At 44.0% G+C, this 16,743-nt stretch overlaps 1 protein-coding gene across 2 annotated transcripts in view; it reads left to right on the top strand.

The window, feature by feature from the left end:
• Window positions 1-15,480, top strand: part of LOC143769567 (dnaJ homolog subfamily A member 1-like) — a 28,284-nt gene extending 12,804 nt beyond the window's left edge. For both annotated transcript variants that reach the window (XM_077258249.1, XM_077258257.1), the window contains exons 6-8: window positions 12,754-12,984; window positions 14,034-14,134; window positions 14,559-15,480. In XM_077258249.1, coding sequence (XP_077114364.1) covers window positions 12,754-12,984; window positions 14,034-14,134; window positions 14,559-14,783 — 557 coding nt within the window. In that variant the 3' untranslated portion in view covers window positions 14,784-15,480. The remainder of the gene's footprint in view (window positions 1-12,753; window positions 12,985-14,033; window positions 14,135-14,558) is intronic.
• The last annotated feature ends 1,263 nt before the right edge of the window (window positions 15,481-16,743 follow it).

Raw genomic sequence — 16,743 nt, 5'->3', positions numbered from 1 at the left:
AGAGCTCCTGAGGTGCCCCAACAGCAGAACCCCCCCCCTAAGTGACCCCATTTTACTTCTCAATGAATTCATCTAGGGGTGCAGTGATTATATTGACACCACGGGTCTGTCACAAACTTATATACCATTGTGCAGTGAAGAAAAAATAACTTTCATTTTTACCACCAAGATTGTTTGTTGGCCCCAGGTATTACATTTTCAAACTGGGAAATGGGTAAAAATGGCACCAGAATTTGTCCCACAACTTCTGCTGAATATAGAAATACCTCATATGTGGCTGTACAGTACTGCTTTGCCATACGGACTGACTCAGAACGGAGCGTTATTTGCCTCCTGTAGCACAGATTTTCCTAGACTAGTTAGTTCCATATAAAGAGCCCCTAAGAGATAAGCAGAACCCCCCCCCCCCCTCCTTTAGTGAAATTATACCCCTTTGTGAATTTATCTACAGGTGTAGTGACTATTTTGACTTCATGGGTGTTTTCCAGAAACAGGCAGCAGTGGATGTTGCTGAGTGAAAATTGCAAATTGCCGTTGTAGTGCCCAGTACATTATGCCCAGCCCGTGCTTCTGGAGACATGCACCTGTAAATTAGGTGGGCTCTCATCACTACAGAAATGCCAAACATGTGGACGCTAAATGTGGTTTAGGCACACTGGGGCTCGGGGGAGGGGGCATTTGGATTTGGGAGCGGAGAATTTGCTGAATTTCTTTTGGCGGGTGAGGGGACATTTTTCTTTTCCAGAGCCTTTGTACTACCAGTAATGTGGAAGCCCCTATATATTTCTGTTAACAGGTGACGGACCTGAGTGGGGACTTGCTCTTTTGTGGACTGAGTTGAAGCTTTTATTGGGAACATTTTACATAACATTTGGGATCACAATTATCCGGCGCTCTACACTGACCACTTTCTTCGGGATTTCCATCTAAATCTGAGTGATGTGATTCAGATGAAACCAACCGAGGGATCCATTAACTATAATTAGGCAGCAGAGTTACTCAGGACTCCGTTTGGCATCTGTTCAGCGCTGTCCTTTTCAGAAGTGCGCAAAACTGTGGTTGAAAAATACGGACACCACCGGGTCAGTACGATTAGTGATACCTCATTTATATAGTGTTTTGTTTTTTGTTTTTTTTAATATATTTTTCTATTATATTGAAAAAATCTTTTTGCATAGCTTTTATTCTGAGTGCTATAATATTAATATATATATATATATATATATATATATATATATATATATATATATATATATATATATATATATATATATATATATATATATATATATATATATATATAATTTTTTTTTTTTTTTTTTTTTTTTTCTGATTGAGCTGTATGGTGGCTTGTTTTTGCAGGACAAGATGACGTTTTCAGCATTACCATTTTTATTTTATTTACATCCGTCTTTTGCGTTTTATTGGACTTTTTGTTCGGCGGTATGTTAAAGCATTGTCTTTTGCCTCGTGTGTGGGTTTTTGTTTTTTTTTTACTGCGTTCACTGAAGGGGTTAACTATTGGTACAATTCTATAGAGTGGATCGTTACATTCGCGGTGATACCAAATTTGTGTACTTTTATTGTTTGTTTTCTTATTTACATGTATTTATGAAAATATATTTTTCCAAAAAAGTTGAGGCAGCACACCAAATCCAAAGTTACAAGGTGCTTTTTAAATAGCCCATGTGGCGGCATTTCGGTCCTGGGTACAGACCTTTCTCAAGCGTTTTTGGAAAAGTATTTACTAGGACTGGTATGTACCTGTGAGGCGTCTGCACCCTACCTGTTAACTGAGCTGTTTTTGTTTTCTATTTTATTGGAAAAAATATACCGTATATAATTTTTTTTCGTTAGTTTAAAAAAAAAATATATATTTCTACACTTTTTTTTTTTTTTTTTTTTTTTCTTCATTATTGTCCTAGGATAGGACATCACTGTATGGTGTCAGATAGCTGATCTGACACTCTGCACTGCAGAATATCCCATCAGGATCTGACAGGCAGGGAAGGAGGTATGCCAGCTCCTGCTCCCAGCAGGCCCTCACCTTCCCTGAAGGACCCAGTGGCCATATTAAGGCTGGGGGTCTCCATGGAGACCATCAGGACAACTTGATCGCATTGCGTTGTCCTGATAGAAGCAGGGAGGACACTGAATCCCTGCGCGATGCTCCTCTATGCCGCTGTCACTACTGAGAACGGCATCAGAGGGGTTAAATGCCTGGGATCGGTTCTAGCACCGATCGAGGGCGTTGCTGCAGGGTGTCGGCTCTCACACAGCTGACACCTGCACTCGATTGGCGCGGCACTCCGTGTGAGGCCGCACGATCGCAGCGCCATACATATACTGCTGTTTTCAGGAACGCAGCTTCTGCAAAGCAGTATATGTATGGCGCATGTCAGGAATGGGTTAAAGAGGTCCAGTCGCCAAGTGAAAAGTCTTTTATCATGTTATTCCTGCCTATTCCCTAAGTATCCTGTTTATTTCGTTAAAATCCGTGTCATGAACCGGTGGTGTTGGGTTGCCTGGTTCTTTCCTGAAGCGGATTTATTTATATCCCACTTCCCAGTTCTGGTTTGGAACTTGCAGCTCTCTGGCACCCCCCTTACCCTCAGGTCAGACAGGGAACTGCACCAAGGATAATCAGTCGCCAGAAAGGCTGCCTTGCTATGTACTGGCTATTGGGCACGCTGCAGCGAGGGCGATATAACTACTCCCACACAGGCGGGAGCAATAATTATCAACGCCGTCCATCGCTGCCAGTTTTCCCAAAGGCTCAGGACACTTCTGCTGCCACCAGCTCTTATTTCTTAATTAAAGGGGTTGTCCACTACATTCAATTAACCCCCCAATGTATCCCCCGGGGCCCCTAATGAATTTTGTAAATACCTTCTGTTGCAGTTTTTGCTTGTGAGCGGCGCTATGCCAGCGGCTGAGTCCGGGTCACGTGACCCCCCCCCATCCCCCCCCCCCAGGCTGCAGCCGCCGCTAATTTCAGCCGACGTCACGTCAATTTCCAGACTCTGGAAATTGACGTGATGTCAGCAGCAGGCGTGACCAAGCCTCCACAGACAGCGGTCACTCAAGAGTGACTGGGCCGTGAGCGGCGCTGGGGGCTGCAGGGCTGTGCTGGGGGCGGGGCGGGGCAGGGATGTGCACACTGTGCTGGGATGGGCGGGGCTGTGCTGGGATGTGCGGGCACAGTGTGTGGGGGGGGTCTGCGTGGCTGCACCGGGATGTGCGGGCGGTGTTGGGGTCTGCGGGTGTGTGCGGTGGGTCTGCTTCGGGCGGGGGGGGGTCATTGGTGTGTGTGTCTCTGTGTTCAGGCATCGTCCAATGGGACTACAAGTCCCATCGGGCTATGCCTGCTACAGTGACAGTGAGTGACACATTAGCCAATGATGACTGTAGTAGTCCCATCATCCGGCTGATGTGTTGAATGTAAAAAAAAAAAAAAAAAGAAAGAAAACATACACATATACAGTACATACAACAAACATACACTATTCGACATGCAGCATGCGACGTGCAACATACGACGTGCTACATGCGACATGCAACATGCCACATACAGTACATGCATACAACATACATATATAGCATCGTGATTACTCGCTAATCCCGCCCCCTGCACAGTAGCTCCGCCCCCACATCACCACACACAATCCCGCGCCCCCACCACATTACCGCACACAATCCCGCCCCCCCACCACATTACCACACAATCTCGCCCCCCCACCACATTATCACACAAAATCCCGCCCCCCACCACATCTTATTGACGCCTCTCCATTATTAACCCTTACAATAGCAAGGTGACATTAACCCCTTATTACCCCATATCCCACCACTACTCGGGAGTGGGAAAAGAGCGGCTAAGTGCCATTTCTGGGGCGGCTGTGGGCTGGTATTTGTAGCCGGGGGGGGGGGGGACAATATCCATGGCCCCTCTCTAAGCTATGAATACCAGCCCGCAGCTGTCTGCGTAGCCTTTCTGGCAATAAAATAGTCATTTTTGGGGGGGGGTCCCGATAGTTTACTAGCCAGTAAAGGCTACGCAGACAGCTTGTGGCTGATATTCATAGCCTAGAGAGGGGCCATGGGTATTAACCCCTTCCCAGGCTACAAATATTAGCTGGCAGTATCCCCCGCTTTGAGGTGGGCTCCGGCGGTGAGCCCACTTCAAAGCCGCAATATGTCAGCTGTTCAATTTATAAAAAATGAATAAATAAAAAAAAAATAAAAGGATTAACCTGATCGCTAAACGGCGTAGCGAGGAAAAAAAATCAAAAGCAAAAATTACGTTTTTTTTTGTCGCCACGACATTGTATTAAAATGCAATAACAGGCGATCAAAAGAACATATCTGCACAAAAGTGGTGTCATTAAAAGTCAGCTCGGCGTGCAAAAAATTAGCCCTCACCCAACCCGATATCTCAGAAAGTATAGACGCTACGGGGTCAGAAAATGGCGCAATTATTTTATTTTTTTAGCAAAGTTTGGAATTTTTTTTTTCACCACTTAGGCTACTTTCACACTAGCGTTAACTGCATTCCGTCACAATGCGTCGTTTTGCCGAAAAAACACATCCTGCAAAAGTGTTTGCAGGATGCGTTTTTTCACCATTGATTAACATGAAGCGACGCATTGTGACGGATTGCCACACGTCACACCCGTCGTGCGACGGATGCGTCGTGCAGTGGCGGACCGTCGGGAGCAAAAAACGCTACATGTAACGTTTTTTGCTCACGACGGTCCGCTTTTTCCGACCGCGCATGCGCAGCCGGAACTCCGCCCCCACTTCCCCGCACCTCACAATGGGGCAGCGGATGCGCTGGAAAAATGCATCCGCTGCCCCCGTTGTGCGGCGGAGACAACGCTAGCGTCGGGAACGTCGGCCCGATGCACAGCGACGGGCCGAGCCCGACGCTAGTGTGAAAGTAGCCTTAGATAAAAAATAACCTAGACATGTTTGGTGTCTATGAACTCGTAATCACCTGGAGAATCATAATGGCAGGTCAGTTCTAGGCTGTGTGCACACGTTGCAGATTTGGGTGCTGAATCTTCTGCACAAAATTTGCATCTCCTGGCAGAAAATGCAGCTGCATTTTTGAAGCATTTTTGCGCTTTTTTTGCATGGTTTTGATGAGTATTTTGATGCGTTTTTTGGTGCAGTTTTGATGCGTTTTTGCACGGTTTAGATTCTTTTTTTGGTGCAGTTTTTGCGCGTTTTTGATTCAGCTTTTGGTGCAGTTTTGATGCTTTTTTTTATGCAGTTTTTTTGGCGGTTTTGGTACGGTTTTTGGTGCAGTTTTTGTGCATTTTTTTTTATTCATTTCTTGGTGCAGTTTTGGTGCGGGTTTTTGTGCGTTTTTTAATGCTTTTTTGTATGTGGTTTTGAAAGCTAAATAAAGATGTATTATTGAACAAAAAAAAAAATTATTTGTGATGTCATTATTGTCCAACATCCTCTTTTACATTTGTCCAACCCACACTCCATTACACACACAGATAGATAGAAAGATAGATCTACATATAGGTAGATCTATAGATGCATGCAACTATCTATTCATATATCTATCTATAGGTATATCTGGATAGATATATCCAGGGCCGGACTGGCCATCAGGCACTTATGGCAAATGCTAGAAGGGCCGGTGCCAGTAGTGGGCCGGTCGATCCGCCTCCCCACGCCGCCGACAACTCACCCCGCCCCGCCGTCGCATTCAACTATACCGGCGTCGTTGAATGCCATGATGGAGGAGAGAGCATCTACAGACGCTCCCTCTCACATCATTCCCCGCTCTGCCTCTGACACTGCGAGTGCGCAATGACGTCATTTCATCGCGCACCTGCTGTGCCCCGGGCAGACTGCATCCGCTGAGACAGGAGCAGGAAGCAACGCGGGGCAGGAGGAGAGGTGAGGAGTGTGTGTGTGTGTGTGTGTGTGTGTGTGTTTTTTTTTTTTTTTTTTTTTTCTGGACTGTGGGGTCATTCTCGATGAGGGAGGAGGAGAAGAGATGCGGGCTGTGCTGTATATACCACTGTGTGGGCTGTGCTGTATATACTACTGTGGGCTGTGCTGTATACTGCTGTGTGGGCTGTGCTGTATACTGCTGTGTGGGCTGTGGTATCTAATACGCGGGCTGTACTATATTATTCAGGCTGTGCTATATACTATGGGTTGTGCTATATACTATGCAGGCTTTGCTATATACTATGGGGAGTATATTATATTCTATGGGGGAGGCCATGTTATCTACTATGTGGCTGTGTTATATACTATTGTGGGGGTATATTGTATTCTATGGTGGAGGCTGTGTTATATACTATGGGGGGCTGCATTACATTCTATGGGGGCTACATTATATATTATGGGGAGGTGGGCTGTATTATATTCTATGAGGGGTTACATTATGTTCTGGGGTGGCTGCATTATACTCTGTAGGGTGGTGGCTGCATTATACTATATGTGGGCTGCATTATACTGTATCGAGGACTATGGGGAATACGTTATACTATATGAAGAACTATGGGGTGCATTATACTATGGGAAGTGAATTGTACTACATGGATTACTATGGCGGTGCATTATACTATATGGAGCACTGAGGAGTGTATTATGCTATATGGAGGACTATGAGGAGTGTATTATACTATGTGGAGGACTGAGCAGTGTATTTTAATATATGGAGGACTATAGGGAGTGTATTATACTATATGGAGGACTGTGGAGCACATTATAATATATGGAGGACTAAAATGTAATTTGCTAAACAAGTAAAATGCTGCATATTCAGATTGTTTTTGCCGGAACAAAAATCATTGTTCTCAGCAGCACCTCGCCGGCGTAAACTGTAGATAAGCTGCTGATAACATGATACTGTATGGTGATCTGTTAGTGATCTATTAGTGATCGTTTTGTCCCATCATTATTCCTCAGCTGGTGAAAAGAGGCCGGGAAACAAGCGTTGAACAACTTCAGTATTGTCAATCAAACTCATTTAGCGGCCTGAGATCAGCGCATGTAAATACAACCGAAATGCTTTTGTGTGTTGTGCAATATGTTAGCATTTGGGACCCCAGTTTAAACTTTGCCTAGGCGTAGGGCCCCACTTTGCCTAAAACCGGCCCTGCCTACAAGTGTACAAAGATATTATACAGTCACCATGTAACAAGTGGGCCTGTGTAACTTCAAATGCCAGGGCTGAATTTTAGTCCCAGTCCGGCCCTGGATATATCTATGGATAGATATATCTATTGATAGATGTATGGATAGTATAGGGTGCACGTCCACTGTCCGGATTACATCCTGATTAGCTGCAGATTGGATGCTGCGTACTTGTAGTCCCGTCGGATGATGCCTGCACAGATCCGCACACACCCGAACAGTCCCGCACACACATACACAGTCACCGCCCACACACTTCCCTCCTCCCGAACTGCAGCGTTTCTCGGACCCACATCCGCAGCAAAACTGCAGATCTTTTTTACATCTGCGGTTTTGCTGCGGATGTGCCTAACTCATTGCAAGTCTATGGGTGCAGAAACCCTGCAGTTCCGCACAAAAGAAGTGACATGCTGCGAGAAAAAAAGCTGCGTTTTGGTGCGGCCTTTTCCGCAGCATGTGCACAACAAGTCTGCGGCTCCCATAGACTTACATTGGTTGTGCACTACACTGCGGATTTGATGCAATTCCGTGCGGCAAAAAAAACTGCGGATCTGCAATCATAGCCTTAGCATTTAGTGAACCTAGCAAAAAACAAGTGTAGGATTGCACTTTTTTTGCAAATTCATCCCCCTTTGAATTTTTTTCACATTTTCTGTTACACGACATGGTAAAACCAATGTTGTTGTTCAAAAGTAGAACTTGTCCCGCAAAAGACAAGCCGTCACATGGCCATATTGACAGAAAAATTATGGCTCTGGAAAGAAGAGGAGCGATAAACGAAAATGAAAAAAGCTCCAGGGGTGAAGGGGTTTAGAAACATGGATATGGACATATCTATGGAAATAGATATATAGATATGGGATGGATAGATACATACAGAGATATCTATCCATCCATCTATCTGTAACGGAGTGTGATTTGGACAAATGTAAAGGAGGAGGTTGGACAGAAATGACAACACAAATCTTTTTGAAGCTAGAGGGAGAGGTTTGGGTGTGTTTTGGAGAGGGTGTGGTAGGTTCGGGCTTAGAGGCCAGTGCAAAGGATCATGGAACTTGTAGTATTAGAGCACAATAAGTCAGGAGAAAGGAAGTTGTCGATTAACCCCATGAGAGCTGGATCCAGCACTAAAGATGTGCTGCTACAGCATGATAAAAGGTAATATTGGTAAAATAAACACAGTGGATGTTTTCAGTGGCACACAATAGCAAGATTTATGGGGAAAAAAGTTATAGTAGTGGACAACTTCTTTAATAATGGGTCAGTAGCCAACCCCATTAGTAACGTAATTTACTTCATAGGACGCGAAAGTACGTTATATGGAGCAAGGAGAAACTAAGCTAGTAATCTAATATATAAAGCTGAATGTGTGTGTGTGTGTATGTATGTATGTATGTATGTATTCCGGGATTGGCATCTGAACCGTAGCAGCTACAGCCACAAAATTTTGCACAGTCACACGTCTGGACCCCGAGAGCGTCATAGGCTATGTTGTGAGGTGAAATTTTAACCCCGCGCTTTCCAATTCACCAAACAATTTTGCCCCTATCTACATAATGGGGAAAAAGTGAAAGGAAAAGTGTTGGAGGCGTCGCAGCTACAGGCACAAAATTTTGCACAGTCACACGTCTGGACCCTGAGAGCGTCAAAGCTATATTGTGAGGTGAAATTTTAACCCCGCGCTTTCCAAGTCACCAAACAATTTTGCCCCTATCTACATAATGGGGAAAAAATGAAAGGAAAAGTGTTGGAGGCAAATTAACAGCTGCCAGATGTGAACAAGGGGGACTTAAAGAATGACAGCGATGGCACCAAAGAGTATATACTGTACAGTTGCTAAGGTGGGGCCCCAACATGGGATAATCACACCACCACGGGGATATGAACACACACACAAAATGCGCCACACTACCACGTGCTCGAACACATATACCACCCTCAGTGCACATTTCACCACACATACACCAACCTCGCCACATAAAAGTAGAAACACAAAAGTCGCCGCTCAAAACTCGCCACGCGCAAAACTCTCCACATGCAAAACTCGCCACACGTGCAAAACTCGCCACACGCAAAACTTGCACACGCAGAAAAATTGCCACACGCAGAAAAATTGCCACATGCACAAAAGTTGCAACACATGCAAAAGTTGCCTCACACAAAACTTGCACATACTCAAAAGGCACCACACATAAAACTCGCCACGCGCAAAACTCGCCATGCGCAAAACTTGCTGCACACAACTTGCTACACTAACCTGTCACATGCAACTCGACACACAAAAAGTTGCTACACGCATGTCGCCACACAACTCATCTCACAAAAGTCCCTACATGCATGTCGCCACACGCAACTCAACACACACAACTTGACACACGAAACTCGCCCTAAAACACACACAAGTCTGGTATCCTTCAAAAATAAAAATCTGATTAATAAGCAGACAAACTACAAGAGCAACAAATGTACCATATAGGAATCCGGCAGCTGTCAGTCACATGACCAGTCTATTATGTGTATGTGTGAGCTAATATATACTGCCAGGGGGTGGGCTTACTGTTGGCTGGGGATTTATCAGGCTGCCATTTTAGCTTACAAATACTGAGGTAAAAATACTGACCAAATAACGTGTGAACGAGGGCTAATACAGGAGGAGATGGCATACAGCTATATACTATATACAGGAGATGACACACAGGTATATACTATTTACAGGGGAGATGACACACAGGTATATACTATATACAGGAGGAGATGACACACAGATATATACTATATACAGGAGAGATGACACACAGGTATATACTATATAGAGGAGGAGATGACATACAGGTACATACTACATACAGGAGGAGATGACATACAGGTATATACTATATACAGGAGCAGATTACCTACAGGTATATAGTATATACAGGAGGAGATGACACAGGTATATGCTATGTATAGGAGGAGATGACATACAGGTATATACTATATACAGGAGATGACACACAGATATATACTATATATAGGTGAGATGACACACAGGTATATACTATATACAGGAGATTACATACAGGTATATCTAATATATAAAGCTGAATGTGTGTATGTATGTATGTGTGTATGTCCGGGATTGGCATCTGTACCGTCGCAGCTACAGCCACAAAATTTTGCACAGTCACACGTCTGGACCCCGAGAGCGTCATAGGCTATGTTGTGAGGTGAAATTTTAACCCCGCGCGTTCCAATTCACCAAACAATTTTGCTCCTATCTACATAATGGGGAAAAAGTGAAGGGAAAAGTGTTGGAGGAAAATTGACAGCTGCCAGATGTGAACAATGAGGACTTAAAGAATGAGAGCGATGGCGACAAAGAGTATATACCGTACAGTTGCTAAGGTGGGGCCCCGACATGGGATACTCACCACACACGGGGATATGAACACAAACACAAAATGCGCCACACACTACCACGTGCTTGAACACATATACCACCCTCAGCACACATTTCACCACACACACACACCAACCTCGCCACATAAAAGTCGAAACACAAAAGTCACCACTCAAAACTCGCTACATGCAAAACTCGCCATATGCAAAACTAGGCTCACGCAAAACTCGCCACACGTGCAAAACTCACCTCATGGAAAACTCACCTCATGCAAAACTTGCACACACAGAAAAATTGCCACATGTACAAAAGTTGCACCACATGCAAAAGTTGCCTCACACAAAACTTGCACATACTCAAAATGCACCACACATAAAACTCGCCACGCGCAAAACTCGCCATGCACAAATCTTGCTGCACACAACTTGCTACACTAACCTGTCACATGCAACTCAACACACAAAATGTTGCTACACGCATGTCGCCACACAAAACTCATCTCACAAAAGTCGCTACATGCATGTCGCCACACGCAACTCAACACACACAACTTGACACATAAAACTCGCCCTAAAACACACACAAGTCTGGTATTGTCCTTCAAAAATAAAAATCTGATTAATAAGCAAACTACAAGAGCAACAAATGTACCATATAGGAAATACGGCAGCTGTCAGTCACATGACCTGTCTATTATGTGTATGTGTGAGCTAATATATACTGCCAGGGGGGAGGGCTTCCTGTTGGCTGGGGATTTATCAGGCTGCCAATAGCAACCAATCACAGCTCAGCTTCTATTTTGCTACAGTTAATTAACCTGAGCTCTGATTGGTTAATATAGGCAACAAAGACATTCTCAGTATAACAAAGCTAATATATGTTGTGAAATGCTTCTATTTGCTTAGTTTTTGCCTTTTAATAATTACATTTCTATCTATTTGTTTTGTGGTTTTTGTGTGCAGAATAAATTTTTGTTAACACATTCTATTTTGCTAACAGCAGTCATTAACCCGGGCGAAGCCGGGTAGTACAGCTAGTTTTATATATTTTACTCCAAAAGTAGGCAGTGTTTACAAAAGTATAAAAAAAAAATTATAAAAGGAGACCATTATCGTATCTACAGACAATTACAAAATAAAAGGGATCAAAAGAAAAGAAACTTGCAGTTCCCTCATCATGGCTGACCATGTGTCTGGAGGGGAGGGGTGACATCAAAATACATCACAAAGCTTCTCTCAGCTAGCTTCCTGGACAGAGACTAGTGCAAAATGAGGTCTCCCTGTCTTATACCTGTGCCCAAAACCAAGGCACTCCTCCTGTGCTGACCTCACTAGGAGCCTGAGTACTCCCGTTTCTGAAAGATATGAAAAACCATCTCTAAACCTATCTCGGTTTATGAACCGCATAGAAGGACAACACCATTATCATTATGCTCAGCGTGACATGGGGGGTTCGTTTAAGTATAAACACGAAGTGGATACTTGACCTGCTTATAGAGAAATATATTCCTTGAATTTCGTTGGGTTTTGATCCTAGAGATTTCAGTGGGATATAGATCTATCGGTGGACATCCGGAATATGTAACTTTTATGTCTCTCACTAATCGGTGCCATTATATGTAACTTTTCACGAACAAAAGTCCCCATGCAGATTGAAAGCTGCTCTACCAGTTTTAGCTGGTATCAGGCGAGAGGGGGGATGAAGGGTTTAGAATTACAGAGCTGACAGCCAGAGTGAGAAGAAGGATTTTCTAGTCAGAGTGAAGGGGGGAGGGTTAAAAAGCCCACAGCTCGTGTCTGGGCCACATGTCACTCACAAAGCAGGAAGATGCAGCAGCTCTGAATGTGTATATTCATGACAGTCCGCCATACTCTTCCAGAGATAGTGGCATTTTTATATGCACATAGGATCCTCTGGGGTGTATCTTCAGGCTCTGTGAGTACCACCCTCTTGGTAAAAGCCATAAAAATTAGTACTAAATAAAAAAAAAAAAAGCCCATATCTCTGGAAGGGTATTGCTGATTTTGAAAAAACAAAAAACGATAACACGGGGGAGCATTGGGAATGAAACAAGAGGAAATACTGGCCACTTTTTTGACTTGGTAACAGATTCTCTTTAAAGGTACAGTACCTTTTTTTTTTTTTTTTTTTTTTTTTTTTTTAAGGCAAATTTTACAAAAAATGTTGACTTTGAATCTCCTCAGGGATGAAGAGCAGACAAAAGCTCATCTTTCACGAGGAGGGAGACCAGTCACCAGGCCTACACCCCGGGGATATCATCATCATCTTAGAGCAGAAGAAGCACCCTGTTTTTCAAAGGAAGGACAATGATCTGGTCATGAGCATGGAAATCGGCCTGGCAGATGCCCTCTGTGCCTGCAGACAGAAGGTTGAGACACTAGATGGAAGAACGATCCTCGTCACTTCACGGCGTGGTATAGTATATACTAGGGAGGTGGGGAATGACTTCTCTCAAAGGAGAACCACACTTGAATGTTTTGTTTTTTTTTCTTCAAAAATGGATACTGTCAACTAGTGCTTGCAAATACGAGCACTTTTGCAATTTTACTGCCGGTTACAAGTTTTGTACATTTTTGAGATATTAACACTTTTGTTTTTAGCTCATTGCATTGGAGACCGACCACCTCTGTTGGGGATCTTTCACACGTCGGTGTTTCCCATATGTGTGGTGAGTTTTCACACGTACTGGAGATACTTGCACAGGTAGAGCCATTCAAGTGAATGGGTCTGTGCACACGTCAGCGTGCTTCCCTGGAACGTGTGTCCGTGGGCAAAACACGCTGACATGTCCATTATTTATTTTTTTTAAAGAGAAGCACTGTCTGGAAAACATCCCGCACAGACACACACCTGGAAATCAGTGATACTGTTTGGCCTGTACCCCGGCGAGAGGTGCTGAGCCCCTGCTAGAGCTGATCGCAGCGCGGTGCAGGGGAGAATGAGATCAGTCTTCACCTGTAGCCGGGAACAGCGCTAACAGTAGCGCTGCTTCCCAGGCACCGGTACCTGTCACACTGATGCAACACATAGACAGCACACAGATGCCACAAGTATGACACCAAAATATCAGGACGTGTGAAAGAGCCCTTAGACAGCAGAACATGTGCAGGGCTTACAACCTCTTTTCTATTTAGCTTGGAAGCACGGTTTTGAAGTTGGCCAGAACCCTTTGAGCACGTTGTTACCTCCTAATCCTGACCAACTTCAGTGCTGAGCTTACCAAGCTAGACCACAGTCGGTGTCCTAGATAACAAGTTGTGTAAAACAGAAAATTGTTAATATCTGAAGAATGCCTGCAAATTTTAACAAACAGTAAATTGGAAACGTGTTTAGATTTACAAGCAGTATCCATATATTAAGATGGGAAGAAAACCCTTTACAGTTCACACTTTTTCAAAAAATTAACTGATAATGTTACTTGCAGGTGTATATCCCTTTAAATAATGTCCTTCTTTTGATTTAGGTAAAGTGATCCGTCCTGGGGATATCAAGTGCATCCCAAATGAAGGAATGCCCGTATATCGAGATCCATTCGTGAAAGGGAATCTCCTCATTAATTTCCAGGTATATGAGCCGCTATAACATAAGCTATGGAAATTCTACACAGTAGCGGGGAATTGCTTAAACTTCTTACATTTTGATTAGTGATGAGCGAGTGTACTCGTTGCTCGGGTTTTCCCGAGCACGCTCGTTTGACCTCCGAGTATTTGTTAGTGTTCGGAGATTAAGTTTTCATCACCTCAGCTGAATGATTTACAGCTACTAGCCAGCCTGAGTACATGTGGGGGTTGCCTGGTTGCTAGGGAATCCTCACATGTAATCAAGCTGGCTAATGGCTATAAATCATTCAGCTGCCGGGATGAAAACTAAATCTCCGAACACTAACAAATACTCTGAGGTCACCCGAGCGTGCTCGTGAAAACCCGAGCAACGAGTATACTCGCTCATCACTAGTTTTGATATCTAACATTTCCATTGTTGGTTTCAGGTAAAATTTCCTGATCCTGGTTGGCTTCCAACAGAAAACCTGAAACAGCTACAAGACTTATTCCCATCCCGACCCAAACCAACCCTTCCAGGAGTCATTGAGGAGGTCACCTTGTCCAATTACGACCCTTGTGAAGACTACACTCGTGGAGGCAGAAGAGAAGCTTACGAGGAAGACCGGGTCGACGAGTCTTACCACCATCCGATGCAGTGTCAAACTTCCTAGTCCACTGCCAGGGATCTTTTTGGTGGATCAAAAACTCTTCGTGAAGATAGTCCTAAGGTGACGGTGGCAGGGCATCTCCATTCTTAGTTTTCTCACGGACCTCATCCACCGTCTTCTAGAGACCAAAGGCTTCTTGACTCTACAAAGAGACAAACGTTCTGATGGTGCTATGTCCTCAAAGACCATATCACGAAGTGGTGAGAAGACGTCTTAAGATCTGTTTACCAGTCGCCAATTTGATCTTCGAGTTGGACTGGTTAACCCTTCATAGCACATTAGTATGATTTTGAAGAGCGATTGGTAACCAGGTGCCCTCTTTCCTACTGTTTCTGTCATCCTTCTGATTTTCCAGCGCGACCTCGTTATTTATCTGTAGATGATGCATTCCACTGGATGAGAGCATCTCCCGGACTTCAGCCATAGAGCCCGAGAAGAAGAAAGGAAACTATACACAAGTAGTCTCTTCCGATGAGAATGGCCACCAGCAGGAGATGACCGCCGTAGACCTTTTTAGGTGCATACAAGTCACATGGACCATACGGTCCTGCCGTTTACTGCCCACAAGTGCAATACTGCTGATTCAGCAGCGACCAAGCAAGCTCCATGTCCAGAGGCGTTTACTGATCTGATGCAAACATGTCTTACCAGGGAACGCCGTGTTCTCACAATGTGAATAAATCTGAGTTTTATTAATTCATCTGTGCTGATTTGCTGGTCTTGATTGATATCTGTGTGAACCCACCAGCAGAACAGTTGAGTGCAGCTCTGGAGTATAATACAGGATATAACTCAGGATCAGTAATGTAATGTACATACACAGTGACTGCACCAGCAGAACAGTGAGTGCAGCTCTGTGGTATAATACAGGATGTAACTCAGGATCAGTAATGTAATGTATGTATACAGTGACTGCACCAGCAGAATAGTGAGTGCAGCTCTGTGGTATAATACAGGATGTAACTCAGGATCAGTACAGGATCAGTAATGTGTGTACACAGTGACTGCACCAGCAGAATAGTGAGTGCAGCTCTGGGGTATAATACAGGATGTAACTCAGGATCAGTACAGGATCAGTAGTGTAATGTATGTACACAGTGACTGCACCAGCAGAATAGTGAGTGCAGCTCTGGGGTATAATACTGGATGTAACTCAGGATCAGTACAGGATCAGTAGTGTAATGTATGTACACAGTGACTGCACCAGCCTCCTTTTAAAGTGTCCAGTGATGTCATTCTTACTTAATCATGACTGATCGCCAGCCCTGTCCTCATCAACACCCACACCTGTGTTAATGGATCAATCACTAAAACGATGTTAGCTGCTCCTTTTAAGGCAGGACTGCAATGATGTTGAAATGCGTTTTGGGGGTTAAAGTTCATTTTCTGGGCAAATATTGACTTTGCAAGTACAGTAATTGCTGTTAAGCTGATCACTCTGACATTCAGGAGTATATGCAAATTTCCATTAGAAAAAATGAAGCAGTAGACTTTGGAAAAATTAATATTTGTCTCATTCTCAATTTTTGGCCATGACTGTATGTACACAGTGACTGCACCAGCAGAATAGTGAGTGCAGCTCTGGAGTATAATACAGAATGTAACTCAGGATCAGTAATGTATGTACACAGTGACTGAACCAGCAGAATAGTGAGTGCAGCTCTGGGGTATAATACAGGATGTAACTCAGGATCAGTAATGTATGTACACAGTGACTGAACCAGCAGAATAGTGAGTGCAGCTCTGGGGTATAATACAGGATGTAACTCAGGATCAGTAATGTATGTACACAGTGACTGAACCAGCAGAATAGTGAGTGCAGCTCTGGAGTATAATACAGGATGTAACTCAGGATCAGTAATGTAATGTATGTACACAGTGACTGCACCAGCAGAATAGTGAGTGCAGCTCTGGAGTATAATACATGACATTGTACGTCCGCATAATGTGTAATTTAAAATGT

The sequence above is a fragment of the Ranitomeya variabilis genome, chromosome 1, assembly GCF_051348905.1.
Source record: "Ranitomeya variabilis isolate aRanVar5 chromosome 1, aRanVar5.hap1, whole genome shotgun sequence".
NCBI lineage: Eukaryota > Metazoa > Chordata > Amphibia > Anura > Dendrobatidae > Ranitomeya > Ranitomeya variabilis.
This window is presented reverse-complemented; position numbering and strand designations above follow the sequence as displayed.